At 32.6% G+C, this 20,056-nt stretch overlaps 1 protein-coding gene and 1 long non-coding RNA gene across 2 annotated transcripts; one reads left to right on the top strand and one right to left on the bottom strand.

Moving 5' to 3' along the window:
• The first annotated feature begins 606 nt into the window (after positions 1–606).
• LOC107359941 (uncharacterized) lies at positions 607–3,132 on the top strand. Its single transcript, XM_015926544.3, has 2 exons — positions 607–937; positions 2,241–3,132. The coding sequence occupies exons 1-2, from the start codon at positions 607–609 to the stop codon at positions 2,996–2,998; spliced, it is 1,089 nt and encodes a 362-aa protein (XP_015782030.2). The 3' UTR covers positions 2,999–3,132.
• Positions 3,133–10,267: 7,135 nt separating this feature from the next.
• On the bottom strand, positions 10,268–11,050 carry LOC149093887 (uncharacterized). The gene is made up of 2 exons (XR_016199085.1): positions 10,599–11,050; positions 10,268–10,409 (listed from the first exon to the last, which is right to left on the bottom strand). It is a non-coding gene; the product is annotated as an uncharacterized LOC149093887 (long non-coding RNA).
• Between the last annotated feature and the right edge of the window lie 9,006 nt (positions 11,051–20,056).

Here is a 20,056-nt window from a genome sequence, read left to right as displayed (position 1 = left end):
TACGAATACACTTGATGAGTTTACATGGTAAAAAGCCTATTGAAAAAGGCGTATAGCAAGGAAACCTATTTCCTATTTTGCTCATTTGTTGTTGCTACTTGTTCAAGTTACATCTTTATAATTATGTTTAAATTTAAATTTGATAATTTAATACTAATAGCCACATTAATAATCGATTAATAGTATCACCGATGGTTAACTTGTTAGTAAAAAAACGAAATGTATAAACTAGACTTGACCTGACTTGGTAAAAAGACTTGGCTAATGGTGATTTTCAATGAAAGGCTCATCCCACTAATGATACTTACTCCTCCCGATCTTCATCTTCATCTTCTTATTCTCATCTCTCATCATCTTTTTTTCACTCCTCTTTAGTCCTCACAGTTAACTATTATCTTAATCATTACAAATTCATTTATATCAATTTGTAAATTAACTCTGCAAATAGTTTCTCTGTTTTTTACTTCTCACCTTTACTTGTACCACTTAACATTTGATCATTGATTTTCACTCCATAATAATGTTTCTAATTTTGATTTATTTATGATTTATTTATTTCACTGACAATCAACTGGATCAACCATCAAACGAATCATCCAACAAATCATGTCCGTTGACAGTATTGACGATACCAATGGTGCCAATGCCAAGGTAACAATTGGATTCAGTGTTTCGGATATTTTAAAGCTTCCCTCAAATAAACAAAAGTCAGCCGATTATCCCGTTAAACCATATCAAGGATCGCCTTCAAATTCACCTCCACCTCAACCTTCATCTTCATCACCTTCCCATGAGATCGCAATTAAATCAGAGGAAAGTCCATCTTCATCATCAACTCCTTCAACTAGTAATTTCACTTCACCTTTATATTACTATGAAAATCCCTATTCAAGGTGGTTACCTCCAACTGAACATCTAATCTATTCAACCTCACTTCGTAAGTTGACCATTTGCATTCTTACATTCATTCTGACTCAACAATTTACTGACAATTGATTATCATTTATCTGTTGACAAGATCAGTAGTAACGCTTTTCAAGACATTGTAACTGATTGTCGCTAATTATCCTCGTAATTTGACGATTTAACTTTCCTCTTGGTTTCCCTTTTCCTCCATCATCAACATCCTCATCCTCACCCTGATCATATTTTTTGACATTTACACATTTTTTGGAAGCAAAAAGAGACCACAAAAGACTTAACTTTACTCACACTAAATACTTGAACCATTTACACCATTTAGTTAACTGTCCATTCCAATTTAGGTTTCACGGTCGGTCAGTTAAATTATACTCTGCTCAATATGATGGTCAAACAGTTGCAATGTAAACAAAAACATCAAATCTGTTGACAGATTTTCATGTTATGAAAATTTTCATTAACAAAAAACCGATTCTTCCAATGATGATAACCATTTATAACATGTCAATCCAAGTAGCCTTTGAGACAATCAAAAAAGAGTAGCAAACCTTTTGAAAAATATCTCATTTTACAGTCAAATTGTACCAATCGTTATAAAACATGTAAACAGCAATTTACAAATTTCAATGTTCCAATGGTGAAAATTTTGAATGCAACAATTAATGATGCTCGAAAACAAAGCTTACATTTGACTTTGGAAGCTCACTTTTTGACAGGTCAACAATCATTTCCATGTGAAAGCAAATTGCTAAAATTAATGATCGTTTAATTGTTGATCACAGAGTGGGAGGTAGCAAGTCCAGTAAATACAACCTTTCATCATGAAGGAAGAAAAAAGAAGCTTGAAAATGATCTCATTTTGACATTCATAATCCTCATCATTTTCCCATGTTACTCAACAATAATGGCTCTTTAAAGCAACCAAAGTGTAATCAAGTTAATGAAACAAATGAACCTTTCCTATTAACCGGAAAATTTATCATCATCATCATCACAGCGATCATGATGATCCACAAGATGATATGAAAATGAAACAAAAAAAGGCAAACAAATTGACAGCAGATTAACTAATCATGTTAACATGTTGACAACATCAACATTATGATGAATGTTTCTCGACTAATCCTTTTCTTATCCATCCCTAGCTTTAAAATATGTTCAATGAATAATGATAATTGTCAATAGATTGAGAGAAGGAAGAAGCAAAAAAATGAGAAGAAAATCTTTCAACACATTAAAGATGAAAAATGAAATTCGAGTTCACATGAAGTCAAAATTCACCATTTCTTTTAATCTTGTTTTACTTTTCTCTTTGACAGATTGTCCAGAAGGAAAATGTCCACCAATCGATAATAAAGTCAACCCTGTATCTTCATCATTATCATCATCCTCACTGTCCCTGTCAACCTCATCAACAACACCAAACTCATCGTCACCTCCATCATCTTCCTCATCAATATCACCAAACCATCTTCAAGAGGTGAACCCACTCGCCCATCATCTTCCCCCGCCTCCGCCTCCACCTGTCCTTCACCATCACCATGATCATCACCGATCGCTGCACCATCATCACGGTCTTAATCGGTTTACCCAATCGTCATCTTCCTCTTCAACCTCATCAACTTCATCCATTTTAAACTCTGGTTCAAAGATTCGTAAAAAGCGAACTCGAGCCGCCTTCACTCACGCCCAAGTCTATGAGTTGGAGAAGCGATTCAGTTTACAAAAATATCTCTCTGGACCTGAACGATCCGATTTGGCGACTGCTTTGAAACTCACCGAAACTCAGGTTAAAATTTGGTTCCAAAATCGTCGCTATAAAACAAAGAGGAAAAATTTACAACAAGACTGTCTTGTCCATTCGACTTTAAATGGTCCACTCAATGGCTCAACAGTCCTTAGATCAACCGATTATCTATCATCAAATCATCCTCACTCGCATCACCATTTACCTCAACATGGTTTAACTTCATCTTCGTCACCAGCCACCTCTCATCATCCATTTTATTCAGCTTCAACCTTTCTTGGATCTTCAATCCAGTTTCTTGATATAAATCGTTTAATCACTGATATTTAATTCAACCTTAAATCAAACTAGCGCACTAACTTAAGTAATCAAAGTGTCAACACTTTTAATCAATGAATCATCTTCCAAAATAAACTGTGGAAAATGTTGAAAAGCCAACTTTTTTTTGTCAAGAAACAAACCAATTTCTTGTTTACAATGAAAAACAAAACTCTTTTTTTTCGTGGGTAATAAATATTCAACTAAAGATGCTAATTATTTCAACGCTGCCAAATTATCACCTTCATACATCATCATCTCACTGTATATTGTAGATGAACAAGATCATTAATCATTAACCAGTTGATAGTCAACAGTATTTCAACTTAAATTATTATTTGTTTGTGCTTTTCATTGCAAAATTTACATTCTTTCTTGAAACAAAGTTATCACTATGATCAATATAGACTTGAACATCTTTCCAGCTTTCAAAGGCAAAGCAACCTGATGAATCCTTTGTTACTTTGAGTCGACCGAAACTGTCACCACAATTTCAAACAAAAAACAGACCAACCCTTAAAACCCAGTTCTATCGACAAATGCTAATACTAATCACAAATTAATCCAGTTTTTACTCAGATTTTCAACTCTTATTGATCAAACTATTAGACAATCACTTGAGTCTTGGACCTTCTCTTGCCCGTAAAATTTTCAGTTAAAAGTTGCTATAAAATAACCTTAGAGAAGACCAGAAAATCTCTGAAATTGTTAAGACAATAGTTAAGACCAAACATGATTAAAACCATTTGGAATCAACTGATCCATCAATGCTATCATTGAAATCGATACAGTTTTACATTTTGGTCAGGTTCTTGTCATTTCGATTGAAGATGAATGTTTATCAAGATGAAAATTGAAACTAATTATCCAATTATCTTTGAATTTTAAGTCGACCTTTTTTGGGGATTGAGTTACCGGTGGACAATTTGATGACTTGTAACTTGATAACTCAATCGGATATTTTAATGGTGAAAATATTTACCTGACTTTTTTTGCTCTCAATTGTCGCGTGTACTCAACTTGATCTTGTTGATAATTTATTCGTAAAAGTGTGACTTTGATATTGAAAAGGTTCCCCAAGTCAGGACAAGGTTAACATTATGGTTGACAGTGATGAATTTAAAGGAATGAACATTTGAATGTTTATTAAAAACATTTAAATTCATCTGCTCAAGATGAAACTGTAAATGAATAGTTATTGACAAGTAACAATTTACATCAACATTAAAACATTTTACTCTATTGACTGTTGTGGGTTAACTCAAACAGTTCAACTTAAAACTGTCTTGGAGTTATTTTTATAAAAATATCAAACAAATGAGCAATAATTATTGACTGAAGATATCCAGAAGTTGATTTAAAAAAGGTTCACCACACTTACAGTAATAGATTAGAATCAACTTTAACCATTGAACACAATTTAACATTTCAATTGTACAATTGGATTAAGATTGCAATTAGACGGAAGAGTTGAAAAAGTGCAGCTCTTTTGAATAGCTCATTGAGGTTGAAAATTGAAGCTCACAAAATTTAAATTCTAGTTCAACTTTGCTCTTTTTTGCAACCCAATTTGAGGTCAATTTTTTTGCCCATTTAAATTGTATAGAGTTAATGGACAGTATATTGATAATCTTAATGTGAGATAAATGGAGAAACGAAAAGGCCAAAAGGTCTTTGGTGGTCCTTTTTTTGCTTGCTCTACGTGTTTCATCTATTAGGCTTTATTCACTTGGTTTCGAGAGGTTTTCCGTTATTATCTTCCGGTGAACATCATCATCTTTTTGTGTCTTTATGTGAGTGTTTCTTGAAAGGAAACTTCAACCTTCTTCTTTACCAAATGTTTATGTTCAATGTTGTTATTAAAACACTTTTCATCTCATCAGTAGCAACCCTTGTTAGTGACTCTTAGCCAAACCTGGAATGAAGCCTTTTCAAGTCAACCTTCAACAACTCACTTGCATCTTTTCACTGCATTTACAAATCAATTATTTACATTCAAGAAGAAGAAACTTTCTCTGATTTTCATCCGGTTGAGTGGTTCAATTGACCCAAACAAATGGACAACCATTTTTACCATCTCAATAGCACATAATCAAGAGTTGACCATTCAAGTCCACACCACTTTAAGAAAAAAAAGTGAACAGAAAAGGGTTGAGACAAGAAACTCATTACAAGGTGATGATGGACTGCATTTTATTTGAAACCAACAAAGACACTCAATTGGTAATTGCCAGTTGAATGGTTTAAATTGTCAAAAACATTTGCGCAAAGTTCAATGAATGGACATTAATTGTCGAATCGCAAATCACTTTTTACTCTCTTTACGGAAGTTCAATTGGAAGCAAATTGAATGAGCCAATTTTAATCATTTCCCGTTTTGTAGACTTGAAAACAATTGCAATTGCTTTGATTGTTGAACTTGTATTAAGCGTGAGTCGAGATTGAACAGACCAAAAATGATCGGAAGTTTATCTTAACACAGAAAAGTTTCATAACAGTAAATTAAAGCAATAATAACATTGTTTTCCGGTTCAATATTAACTGTCAATAAATATCAGTGTTGAATGTTAAGTACTGATGAACGTTGTTTATTGAGCCCAAACAACAACAAATGCGCACAAATTAAACCTTTATTTTGGTAAATGATAAACTTGCATGTGTTAGTGAATCTAATGAACATGAAAGTTTAAGCAAAAAAACCGCAATTTAAACCTCAAAAGAAGAAAAAAAACTTGTTTATTTTGATTGCCAACGATTAATGATATAACGATGCTCATATCATGTTAATAGTGTTAAATTGTAAACAAAAGTGCTAAGTTAAACTGTGAATTTTTTTTTCTTCTTTTCTCTCTTTTTCAACCCAATTTTATATACATTCATGATTCATGAACACAAATCATGATGAAAAGTTATTCAAGTTGTCAAAATTTATTCTCATGGAACAGCAAATTTTTCATGTTCATTTTGATAAATAGCCTGCAAATATAGGAAGAGATTCATTTTGGCAAAAGATTCAGATTATTCAATAAAATATTGGTTTTATAAAGTTCATGATTACTCAATGAATCATGGGAATCGGGCAATTTACATCGAAATCAATGTTCAGTCAGATTATTCTTAGACAACATATTGTTACACAAAAATGTCATAAATGCTGAAAGAATGTCGCTTCAAATGCGAAAATTTCTTGTAATGTGAAGACTCAAAGTTTTGAGAAAATTCGAAAAAACGAAAGAACAATCGAAAAACGAAAAATGTCTGATTATTAGCATTTACCAATCAGTTTGTTGGTTAAATGAGTTTCATTTTTCATCATTTCTTTTTCATTAACATTGTCATTTCTCGAAGCGAGTGACTCGTCTTTAGTTCAAAGCCCAGTCGAAGAAGAACGGATTTTTTTTCGAAAATAAGATCATTTTTTGTTCGATCAAGAATAATGGCATTTCGATGAATTTTGAATATTATTAGCGATTTTATTGAAAGCTATTTATAAGAAAATCTCTCGACTTTAAGGGCTCTACAAACATATCAAGCCTCAACTGCAAACTCGAAAGGTTTTGCATTTAATCTTTTTTAATCTTGGCCATTGAATTTAAAAATTGAATCGATCGAGAAACTTTTTTCACTTCAACACAATTTTAGTCGAAGTTGCAAAGGACAACTTGAATGAAGGCAAGTTCAATACATGAGTATAGATGAGTTTAGTCGATGAATTTTGTTTCAATTTTATAGGCATTTTTTGTTGATTTTGTTTCTTCATTTGCACTTCATTTTGATTGTCATGAAAGTCAATAATAGAGGCAAAGTAAAAGTGTACACAAATAAGACTAAAGGTTGATTTATAAAAACAGGTAAATTGAATTGTTGATGTAAATGGTTAATGGTAATCCATTAGTCGATTGAGTTTTGTTTTGTGTTTGGTTCCATTGAAACTGGACAAACTGAGGTTGATCAACTTACGAGTTAAGCTTTTAATTATATTTATTGATGGATAATCAAACGGTCTTATAATAATGTAAAAGGATTAAGAAGCCATTGAGAATCAATTGATTGTAAAGATGATCAGTGGCGATGGCAAAGAAATTATTGAAAGTAAAGTAAATTGTTATCGATATTATTAGATTTGTAAAGGTAAACAATAATCACAATGATCATGTGGGAGGCTGATAGTCTTAGCTCTTGAACCGCTTTTTACCTTTCAAAAGGTCTGCACAAAGTGCCTCTCATTGACCCTGTACATTAGCCTTTTGTGTGTCCAGTTTTTTGGCTTTTTTACTTTCTCTTCCCATTCATTGATCCATTACAGGCAGTGATGAAAAACAAAACAAAAGCAAGCTCAATATTCAATAGCAATCGATGGCAAAATGTTTAATCCTTTTAACGGAGACACACTTATTCGGCATTTAATAGCTAATAATAGTTGAGTAGTTGGATTAAGATTAACAGTAAACTCTCATTTAATTACTACTTTGCACCATTCGAGTTTCGGGTTCAGTTTGCTTTTCATATTAACGTTCAATTTGATTGAATCGATTAGTGTAAATTAAAAGTGTTTTGTTTCACTTTTTATTGATTATTCAACGATTTTATTCTTGGGTCATTTATTGATCATAAAGCTCATGTTTGAGAAAATGGAATTTTTTTGTATTCTTTTTCAGTTGAATATCTTTTGGAAACTTGAATGAGTTTGAAATGGATTTGTTGATGTTCATTTTTTAATTGTTGAGTTGAACAAATTTATCTGTTGCTGGTGTGAACATGTTGGGTGTTGAAACGATTAAACTTAAGCTTGTTCATTCATCATCATGGATCTCATGTTGAGCTGTAAATTGGCTTCATGTTGAATCAAAATTATTCAAATGTTTTGTCTGAAAAAAGAGAATTTAAAAATTGAATTTATAGCATTTAAATATTATTTAATGGTAATCAAGGGAACAATTTGAAATGATTTTTGATTAATTAATGGCTGTTTGATGGAGAGTGTGAGAGGCAACATTGTTTGGGTTAAATGTTGGCCACCCATTATCGAGTAAAGTGTTGACTTGAATTTACAATATTTTTGGTTCGTCTAGTTGGACCCTTTAACTGTATCAAAGAGGCTTTCCTTGTTTAAAACATTGTTAAACAATTTGTTCAACTTTCACAGTTTGATTTTTTGTGCAGTTTTCCCTTTCACTGGTAAAGCAGACCAAAAACACGAATCAAACCCAAAGTTAGACTGGATTCACACTCACGTTATGATAAATAAACATTGTTGGGAAACTTATACGGTTTTGTAATAACAATCACTAATATGCTGGATAACTGTTCATTATTCAAGAACAGGGCAAGAGATTGTCTTCATTTAGTCTTGAAAATTAACCGAATAAATTTTCAGATCAAGAGATATTCAAATGTTCCAGTTTAGTCATTATAATCAGCAAGTCAGGAATCAACATTTTGTGATCAATTTAGTGCAACGAAATTTTCGAGAAAAAAATTGAAAATTAAGGTCTTTCGTGCTTTAATAATTTTCTTACTTTAGAGTGGCATTTAATTGCAAAATCTTTGCTTATTTTGCAGATCGATTCAGATTTAATGTGAAGAATGGTATTTCATTAAAACTGTTTTTCGGTCGTACGATTTATTCAGAACTCTTTTTGTGGAGCTGCATTTTTCAGGCCAAAACGCCAAATCGTAAAGTTGCCTCTCACTGAGTAGGATACAATTATCTGACATCAAAAAGACCTGAAATCTTAATGAAAAAACTATCTTCAGAATAAGAAACACAAAGGTTGAAATCTTTAGCTTTTGTCACGTTGATAATCTTCATTTTTTTGAGATGAAAGTCTTTCTTGCAGCACAGGTAAAAGCTTTTTTGTAGAGCTGAGAGATGATACTTTGTCGATTTGATGATAGATTTTAGGAACCTAAATTTGAATCCCTTTATGCAATTAAAAATTTTCTTTGAACGGCATTCTTCGACAAAATAAAGATCAAAATTGAAACTTCGATATCCTTTTAAGGCACCAGATTTTCAACCAAACTCTTTAGTCTTTACTTCGAGAAACAAAGTTTTACATATCTTCCTAATACAACAACGCGTCATAACCTGAATAACCAGCAGAATTTTTCCCAAATTCAATAGCAAGAGACACGGATTCTGCATTTTTTTCCTTCTGTTTAAACGTCAATTTCTCAGTAACCTGGTCAACCTCAGACTATTTCATAAAATTGTAGCTTAATCATAACTTTCCCACAGAAATTTCATGTTTTGACTTTATGTATTGTTTGTGTGAAATTAGTGTGAATCCTGTCCACAAGGTGACGACTCAATCCTTAATTTTGCCTCAATTTGCCTTTATTTGGCTTTGATTTCATGCAGCAGATGCCGTTACTATCGCTGGAATCATCTTGTCTGGTCGGACAACTGTACATAAGGCGATCGTTGTTTCAACTTTGACCTCGATTTTCTCGAAAACTGTCCATCGTTGAAATTTGTACTAATCAGCTCAGTCTTTTCTCTACAAACCCACAAAGTTCCAACTCTTAACTCGGAAGAAAGTTTTTTTCATTTAGATGAGATGAACCTTAATGAGATTTGATTCAGTAATTTGTGAATATCAAACAGCTATTTTGTGTGATATTGATTGAATGATAAAATGTTGAAGTGTTGAACCCATCAAAAGATTTACTCATGAGTGATCATTTCCTGCACCATTTTGGCAGCATTTCATTTTGTTTTCATTTTTTTCATTGCAATTCTTGTTTTCATCATTGAATATCTTTTTTTTTCTGCTCAACGGAAATTACTTGCTTTTTCTTTCATTTTTTTCGTGTCACTAAATATTAAAAGTGCAAATCATCAAAACAATAAACCATTAACAGTGTACCGTTAAACCATTAAACTAATCATCTTCATCACCATCAACATGAAAGCTATGAAAAGAGGATACAAAATGGTACTTTTTGTCATGTAAAAAGATTGAATAAAGTGATTTTTGCCCAGAAAACAGAAGAAGGCAAAAAAGCTGAAGCAAAATTCATTTTCATATTTAGATATGAAGTAAAGTTGAATGATAATTAACTTTAATGTAAAGTGAGATCAAAATGTCAACTAAGAGAGTCTCTTTTGTTTCAAGAGCAATTGACATTGCATACAAACTAAACTGACAATCTTTACATTTGGTAACCTCAATCATCATCTTGGATCAGTACATCAGTTGTGTATAAATCAATATGATAAAGCATTTTATTGCATTGAGTGTTAAACAATTAAATGACGGCAAATGCAATAATTGATGAAAGGTGAAAACAGTTTTATGGTTTAATGTTACATTCAATGATAAACATCCGCAAGGGAAGCAAATGGTGGAAGGAATGACATGAAGATGGACAAAATGACAGTTGAAAGTGAAAGACTTGACCTGAAGACGACAGTGACCTAAAGAAGACGAGCAAGAAGAAGAAGAAGAAGATGAGCGTTGAGATGAGAATGAAAAGGAAACGAAGGAATTTTGACCCAAAGACGAAGACCAAGACCAAGACGATGAGGAACAAGAAGATTGTCTTAAAGATGTTGTTATCGGTTTCTTAAGATTGAAGGTGTGAAAGTGTGAAAAGGGTTTGTTACCTTGAAACATGGACAACAATACCTTTGGAAATGTTATTGTTATAATTGTTAACGATCCCAATGGTGGAAATGGCCTCAGTTTGCATTGGCCAAACAACACATAAACACACACAAAAGAAACCTTGGCCTTGGTCTTTGCCTTTACTTGAACCTTTAACTTGAGCCTTTACTCAACCTTTCCTCTTGGCCTTAACTCTCGGCCTTTACCCTAAGGTATTATGAATATAAATTGGCCTAAGCGATCGGTTACAAGTACTTGGATGTGTGAAAAGGTTAAAAGCAATTGATCATTAATCAATTGATCAAGTGAATGTCCAGTAACGACAAATTGGTTTGATTCTGTTTACTCAGTCAATTGTTGTTGAAAACCCTTTGAATCACCTTAACAACTTTCCTACCACCAACATTGTAAATAAAGGCTCAAAACTGTAAACCATTATAAAAAGGTGTTGAAAAGCGTTTCTTTTTTTTCTTCCTCTCCCGTCTTCAAATAATGCTAATAGTTAGTCCAGTGAATAAGATTAGTAAATATACAAAAAAAACGCAATTTCATTGGAAAAAGTGTTTGGATAATCCGATCATAAAAATGTTGTGAGACAAACAAAATATCTTTCAATAATTTGTGTTATTTATGAGGCAAACAAATATACATTTGAATCCCACAGTAAACTTGGTAAACTTGTTACAACTTGAAAAGAGGATGAAATTAATTTAATTTAAATCAACAAGTGGAGCCCGCGATCATGACTGATCGTAAATTTCTTCTCTCTGCATACAACAAACTCAACTTAATATTTAAAGACTCAAATTCTTGATTAAAACCATCGTCAATTTGAAAAATAAATCAGATAAAATTATGTTTTACAGCTAATCAAATAGTTTGCACTTTGAATTCGCATTTCATCAAAAACCTTTGATCAGAGAAATTTTTTAATAACACGAAGCGTGCTAATCTGCGTGATAACTCAAGCTCTTATGGCATTAAAGTTCCTCAAGCCGCAACTCTTAACTCGAAAGTAATTATCAAACAGTAAAAAAAATTCATCAAATCGAAAAATATTTGCTTTCTCAATGCTTTTAAATACTGTTTTATTCACTGCCACCCTGAACAGGATTTTCTGAGAAATCTGAGTTTCCTAGAAAGTTTACACTTTTAAAGGGATTACATCAAACACCTTCGATCAGAGGAATACTTTTATTACACGAAGCGTGCTAATTCGTGTAATAACTGTAACTCTTATTGTACCCAAAGTTTATCAAATCACAACTTTTAACTCGAAATTCAAAATTTAGAAACATATTCATCATCCATCATCCGAATAGTGTTGCTTTTCAGACCACCTGAACATGAGTTTCTCATCATTCTGAGTTCCTACTAAGAACAAATTTTAACTTTGAAGGGACTGTAACCGTCTTTTCGCCGTACTGTACACAACCATTCAAGTTTGACCTTTGAGAGCAGTAACATTTAATATGTTAACTAAAGCCCCGAAATCATACACCCTAATGGTTACAGTTTGTATGCTAAAATAACGTAAAATCTCAACTCTAAAATCTAAATTCCTATGAAGACCAAGTTTTACTTTTGAAAGCGATTACATCAAATAGCTTAATCAAATTGGAGAAACCTTTCTTTTACTCGAATGGTTACTAAAATGCTAAAATTTCATCAAGCCGCAATTCTTAACTCGAAATTCAAAGTTGTAAACTTAGACAAAGACACTTATAAATCAACCAACAGTAAACTATAACATCAAGAAATAATCTATGTTTGCTGTCCTCCATAATATTTCTGAATAGGATTGTTTTTCACACCACCAGAACAATATTTTTTAATGAATCTGAGTTCCAACAAAGATCAATTATATTTTTTCTATAATCAAACCATAATCAGCATTGCGCGAAAAACTTTTTCTAAGCACCGTTCCTGTTTCTATCAATATTGTAGACAATAAGGTGAAAAAATTGGGGTAAAAAGCTGGCGCAGCTGAAAAAGTTTCGTTCCTGTTGAGAGTTGAACATTTTTTGATTCAATTCGCTCACTTAAAATGTTTCTCTGATCTAATTCTGCACTCAAAAAAAAGTTCTACATATGCTTCTAATCCAACAATGAACCATCAATCTGAATACCTAACAGTTTTAGTCAAAGTTAAGAAACACGAATTCTCAATAGAAAACCATTGTGAGAATGCAAAATTTTTAGACTTTGAATTTTATGTTGTATTTTGGTTGTTTCAATTTGTTCAATTAAGTAGTTTTCTTATGGACACTCATAGACAAAATTGGATCCGTAGTTGGAACTTTGATCTCTTTTTGTAGGGACTGTAATTTTTCCACCACTCTTTGCCGCCAATTTTTACCGTCTTTTCGCCGTATCGTACACGACCATTTAAGTTTGAGAGCAATAGCACCATATATCTCAAGAGAAGCATCGAAATCATTCGTTTACCTCTATGGTTACAGTTTGTATGCTAAAAGTTCGATAAATCACGACTTTTAACTCGAAAGTTTAGACACTTACAAATCATACAAAAGTGCACCATAAATCATCAAACTAAAAAATATATGCTGTCCTTCACAATGCTTTTGAATACAGGCTTTTCCACTGCCACTCCAAGCGTGCTAATTCGCACGCGTATCATCAAACACCTTCGATCAGAGAAATTTTTAATAACACGAAGCGTGCTAGCTCGTGCAATAAAGTTAACTTTTATGGTACTGAAAGTTCATAAAATCTCAACTCGCAAATCGAAATCAAGTTCAGACAAACTTCCAATAAATCATCCAACAGTAAAGCATAATTTTATTAAACTAAGAAATATTTCTGTCTCCACAATTTTTCTGATTAGAATTTATTTTTACACTACCTGAACATTAATTTTTAAAAATTTGAGTTCCTGTGAAGCCAAGTTTGACTTTTGAAAGCGATTACATCAAATACCTTCGATCAGAGGAATTCTTTTATTACACGAAGCCTGCTAATTCGTGTAATAACTGTAACTCTTATTGTACCCAAAGTTTATCAAATCACAACTTTTAACTCGAAATTCAAAATTTAGAAACATATTCATCATCCATCATCCGAATAGTGTTGCTTTTCAGACCACCTGAACATGAGTTTCTCATCATTCTGAGTTCCTATTCCTATTTCCAGAGTTTAGATTCAAATAAATCATTAAACAGTAAACAGTGACTCAATCAAATTAAAAAATATTTGCTGTCTTCCACAATGTCTTTTTTCACTGCCACCCTAAACAGGATTTTTTATGAATCTGAGTTGCTAGAAAGCTCAAGGTTTGACTTTTAAAGGGATTCCATCAAACACCTTCGATCAGAGGAGTTTTCCACCACTATTTTAATGTACTTCACACGCCTTAATCGTAAACATACACCACATTCACCAAATCAAACATCATCACTTTTTCAAGAAATTTTTCTCAAAAATTGTCTATCACTTTCAGTCACAACTTAAGCATGGCTTTTTTCCCCATACCATGGCTTTTATTACCTTTTACGCCATATTTTGCATCACTTTTTTCAACACTTTTTTTATCGTATTGTTACCACTCAATCTAACACAACCACCACATCCACTAATTCAAACTCCATCACTTTTTGAAGAGACTTTTCTCAAAAAAATTGGCCACCACTTTCATCCAGCAATCTAGAGTAGCTTTTAGCACCACATTTTTCCACCTCTTTTCATTGTATTGTCCACCACTTTTATCAACCACTTTTTTACTGTCCTTTCACCGTACTCCCCATCATATTGTCTACCACCTAGTCTAACACATCCACCAAATCAAACATCATCACTTTTTAAAGAGACTTTTCTGAACAAAATTGGCCACCAGATTTTCATCCAATTTCATCCACCAATTTAGAGCAGCTTTTTCGGCATATTTGCAAACAATTTTTATAAGACTATCCACCACCCAAATCATACTCAATGCCCACTTTTACACCATCTCACACATTCACTATTAATCGCCATCATATCCCAAAAGTGGTCAAAAATTCGGTGGTTTAGGTGGTGGATAATCTTATCAAAATTGTTTGATATTGTGGTGGAAAAAGTCCCTCTAAAGTGATGGATGAAAGTGGTGAACAAATTGTTGAGGAAGGTCTCTTTAAAAAGTGATGTTTGATGAATGTGGTGGATGTGTTAGATTGAGTGATGGACAATATGATGGACAATACGGTGAAAAAACGGTAAAAAAGTGGTGGATAATGTGGTGAATGTGCTGGGAAAAAGCTGAGCCCCAATCATGACTGATCGTAAATTTCTTTGCACTGAATACAATAAATCCAATCCATATTTAAAGACTCAAATTATTGATGAAAAACCATTGTCAATGAAAAAAAATAAAATAAAATTTGGCCAGTTGAGCCAACATATTTTCCACCACATCCACCACTTTATCCACCACTTTAAAATTGGCTTTTTTCCACCATATTTTTCCACCACATCCACCACATTTTTCCACCACATCTACCACATTTTTCCACCACATCCACCACTTTTTTCCAGCACATTAAAAGTGGCTTTTTTCCACCACATTTTCAAACAATTTTTTATAAAATTATCCACCACCCGAATCAACCGAATTTTTGACCACTATTAACCTCCAATTATCCCAAAAGTGGATGTGTTAGATGGTGTAAAAGTGGTCAAAAATTCGGCTTATTTGGGTGTTGGATAATCTTATAAAAAATTGTTTGAAAATGTGGTGGATAAAGTGGTGGATGTGGTGGAAAAAAGCTGGTCCCCACCAAACTCTTTACTCGAAAAGTGGTTTTACATATCCTTCTAATTTAACAATAAACCATCAACCTGAACAACCAAAAAATTTTTCCCCCAAAGTCAATGATAAAAGATACGGATTCTGCATTTTTTCCCCCACCCTGTTTAAACGCTAATTTCTCAGGTACCTGAATTCCGATGAAGTTCAAACTATTTTTCGTGGATGTAGTTTAATCATGACTTTCAGGCTGTGAAAAAATTTTCTTTAGAATCCTTTTAGTTTGGCCACAATCTTTACGCAAAAATTTCATGTTTTGACTTTATATATTGTATAGATTGAGAGTCAATCAGTTGGAAATGAGTTTAACCAGCCTTTCTCAACTTATTCACACCTCGATTCCTTCAAGGGTTTAATCATATTCAGCCAAATAACACTGAACGATCCAAGCAAATACAAAAAGGTAATCCAGAAACAATTAGTTTCAATGTACAACAATGGGCAACAATGAGGTTAAAATATCACGTTTTTGTGCAAATAAATATATTATGGAATGTAAATGAATTACTATTTCAATGTACATGTAATCATATTTACAGCTAATAATTCAACAGATTAAATTGTAAAACTAAATAACTCGATAACTTGAAGTTGGTCAAAGATTAAAGATCAATACAAATGGTAATAATGCAATACAAATTGTTTTCAAATAGCAACATTCAAAATAATCTCTTTCAACCAACAATCACTTGAACATCAAGACTGCAATCGTACCTTCAAGACTTGGTACCAAGACAATAATCGAGCTTGAAAAACGGCAAAATCACATTCTGCATAAAACCATCAATAACTAATAACTAAAAGTTTAATGTCAAATATGCTGACGAGTAAAAGTTGCCTTAAACTCAAGTCTTTAGCTGATCGACATAAAACTGCACAAAATATCAGCAAACATCAAAAGTTAGTTTTAGTTCCGTACTTTTGAAGACAAATCAATTTACATAAATTCATTATTATTTCCTTGATGTAATTAAAATTGAGCTTAAGACTGAGTTTCGATTTCTTCTCAAAACTTTTCTCAAATTTACTCATTCGAACTGATATTTACCAAAGCAAGTTTGCTTCTCAAAACTTTTTAGTTTTAGTTCTTGACAGAGTCAAAGTTAACACTCATCATCGGACGATCATTATTATGAAAATAAAGTCAAGAAACGACTTGAAGGAGACGACTTTGTTGAAACTGTTTTGAGTGTAAAAAAAGTTTAATTTCAGATGAATATCTTTCTTCTCGCTAATGTTCATACAAGAATCGATTGTGATCTGTGACAGTGACTTGAATCTGTTTGACTTTTGGCAACACAATAGCAGTAAAGCAAACATTAAAAGTCAAATTGCGAATAACATGACCACTTGATATGATACAAGGTAAGCAAATGGTTAATCCGAGTAACTTTGATTGGTACCATTTGACAAAACAAATAAGACAAGTATTTTGATGAAAGCATATTTGCAAACAAAAAGTTGGCACCAAACACCGAGAAATGTTTCTTTCCTTTTCTCCTTCTTATTCTTCTCCTCAAAATCACTTCACCTTTCTCGACTGTTCAGTGCTCTTTTTAGTACCCTCTCAATGTGACCCTCTCAATGGTGACATTACAAATGATAAGCCTTCTTATCATCCTCTTGATGATCATGTTGTTTCAACAATAGATACTTATGTGCTAAAAAGATTCATCATGCATTCATTTCCATAGTTTCCCTTTGGCCTTTCCTCTTCGCAACAAATTCAATCCCATTGAAAGGCAATTGAGAAAAGTTGGCAACAAAAATTAAAGGTGAAACTGATCATTACTATTAGCATTTTAGCTTAATCTTTTTTACTTGCATTGTTGCCACTTTTCAGACTTGAACGTTCTCGTCTTACAATGAACAAAAATATTGTAATTCAGAGGTAAACAGAGAAGCAATTGGAAACTGTAAAATACCTTTTCAACAATAAGATTGATTCAATTGAATGGATTGCGAGTCAAGGGAGGCATTTTGTGTTGTGTTGGATAATAATAATGCTAATAACGCTAATAATAATATAAATGTATAAATATATATATAAATAAATAAGAGGACAAAAGTGTAAAGAAGGTCGACCCACAAAAGTATACAAGTCAATTCCATTTTGTGTTTCATAATTTATGTCACCTAAACGAGCCTTTTTAACCTCTTTTCATCGTCAGCCTTCTTTCGTCTTCTTCTGGGTTCCTCTCAGTCTCGAGCTTTCCATTCACTTTATTCATTACCATTCATCACCATCATCATCCTCCTCATCATCATCATTATCACTTTTCGTCCTCCTCTTTGCCTTTCCTGGCCAACAAACTTCTCTATTCACAACAAAACTCACAAAACTGCTCAAAAACCCATTACAATTCAACTCCCACTGAAGACAAAAAAATACTTTTCATCAACATTTTTCCTCTATTTTCATCTCGCTCAACTCCTCCTCTTCAACTCTTGTAAAAGGCCTTTTCAGTTGAAAAATTTCATCTTTCAAAGGATTAAATTGCCATTTTTGATGAAAAAAATTGTCAAAACTCCAAATAACCGATGAGTTTAAAATTTTGCTTTAAAAACATGAGAAAAACATCGACACAAATATGAAATACTTGTTATAAATCCAAAGCTAATTGCAAAAGTATTGGAAATTATTCATTTCAATTTTGAGGCAAACTTTGATTGTATTAAGTGTTTCCAGTACAATTACAAATTGAAATACAATTTGAAACGCTAATTTTAATAGAAGTTTCTAAGTCAAGACTTCTCCATTAATCTATCATCAACATTGCAATATAAATAGTCATAAATAAAGTTTAAGCTTTCATGAACTAAACAATGAATATCTCATAATGAAGACGAGATACAAACACGAATTGGATTAAACTCGAGAAATGAGCTATGAAACTGAGTTAAAACCATCGAATGATCTTTCGTCTCCAATCTGAAACGTCTCGTCTAACATCGAAATGAGTGTTAATCTTCTTCCAACAATTCAATTCATGCTACCATTAGTTGGAAAAAATCGAAGCTAAAATTTCTGCAAATCGTAACCACACAGTCATTGATCTTTTTAGTTTCAACCGTAAGATGAAAACCACAAAAAGATCGGTAAAGTTTGATAAATTTTTTACATAAAAAAATGAAATTAATCGACTCACACAAGTCAACGATGCAAAAATAGTGACTAAATTTGTGAACAAATGAAGGCAACAAGATGCTTTAATAAGTGAACTGCAAGCGCTATTCACACAGAAAATAAAAGGCAACTTTACTCAACTCGCATTACCATTTGATAAGTTTTATTTGTTACAATTTGCGTTAAAACTTGACACTATCAAACAATGTTGCAAACTAACAAGAGGCTAAAAAATGGTCTAACAATGAGCCTCAGTGTGACAAAAAAAAGGTGACAATTTATGATCACAAATATCATTTCAAGTAACCAAATGAAGCGGCCATTATTATCAATTGATGCATGTTGAATGAAAAGTGAAGCGCAACAAAACATGCAGAAAGACTGATTCACGATCAACAGGCAGCAGCAGCAACAAAAAAAAAGTGCCCAAAAAGCCAAAAGCTGAACAAAAAAGCTGAAAAGAAAGGCAAGCAAATATGAATGGAAGAAAAAAGTACGCATACATTACGAAGCATTTAGAAGCATATGGATAAATAAATAGTTTAAATCACGCCTCGAAGTCGGTTGAAATGCACACTAATAGGAGGCTCATCATTCCTGGCCATCATTCACATCATCATATCACAAAGTTAACCATATTATATTATTATCAACCTTCCCAAACTTACCTTTTTATCCACGCTTCCCGCCTCTAGTCTAACCTTTGCCATTCATATTCATCTTTGCTCAGCTTATCGCTTCGCTTTTTCTTCTTCTTCTTCCTTTTTCTTTCTTCTTCTTCTTCTTTTTCTTCTTCCTTCGTCTTCCTTTTCATCCTTTCACATTGTATTGTAGCATTGTAAACGAGCCTCTAACTGGACAAATTAAACGCCTTCCTTCAACATTCACTCCCTGTCATCAAGTCAATAGCGTCTTTTCACGGAAAATTTTTTTTTATATTTATAGTCAAATTGATGATTACCTTGAATTACCTTTATAATTGTTGAAAAGAGTAAATCTAATTGTTTTGATTTAAAACATGTTTCCTCTATTTGTTTATTCACTCTACTCTGAGCTGCTCTGTATCCATTGTTAACCAACGATTCAAACTCCTCTGAGTATAATTATATGCTTCACTAGAGACCTTAATTTACCTTATTTCACTCAACAGTTAATAATCATGTTTTCCCTGTAATACAATAGCTACTATTAGTAGTTAATAGTTGCTGGTTAACCACGGAAACATTAAATCAATTTACTTTGCTTGGGAAAAAAATAAGTGAAAAATGTTTTCTTTATTCAATCTTTCCTTTAAACAAATTGCTTCCAATTTCAAACTGGCCATAAATTGCAATCTAAAGTTTAACAATTTTAAAATCAAATCAAGTTCAACTATCAGATTAATTGTCGTCAAAATCAATAAGAAACTTTCTGTTGTTTCAAATTGGTAAACATTAAACTGGCTTCGTCTTCAAGTTAAACAAAGGCACAGGCGAACATCAATATCTTAAAGATATCTTGTCGTCCACGTTAATTATGTGTTGACTTAG

Source organism: Tetranychus urticae, chromosome 2 (genome assembly GCF_039701765.1).
Source record: "Tetranychus urticae isolate SD_2017Ah chromosome 2, NJAU_TeUrti_SD_1.0, whole genome shotgun sequence".
Lineage (NCBI taxonomy): Eukaryota > Metazoa > Arthropoda > Arachnida > Trombidiformes > Tetranychidae > Tetranychus > Tetranychus urticae.
Note: the sequence above shows the minus strand (reverse complement) of the source record. Positions and strands in the feature narration are given on the sequence as shown.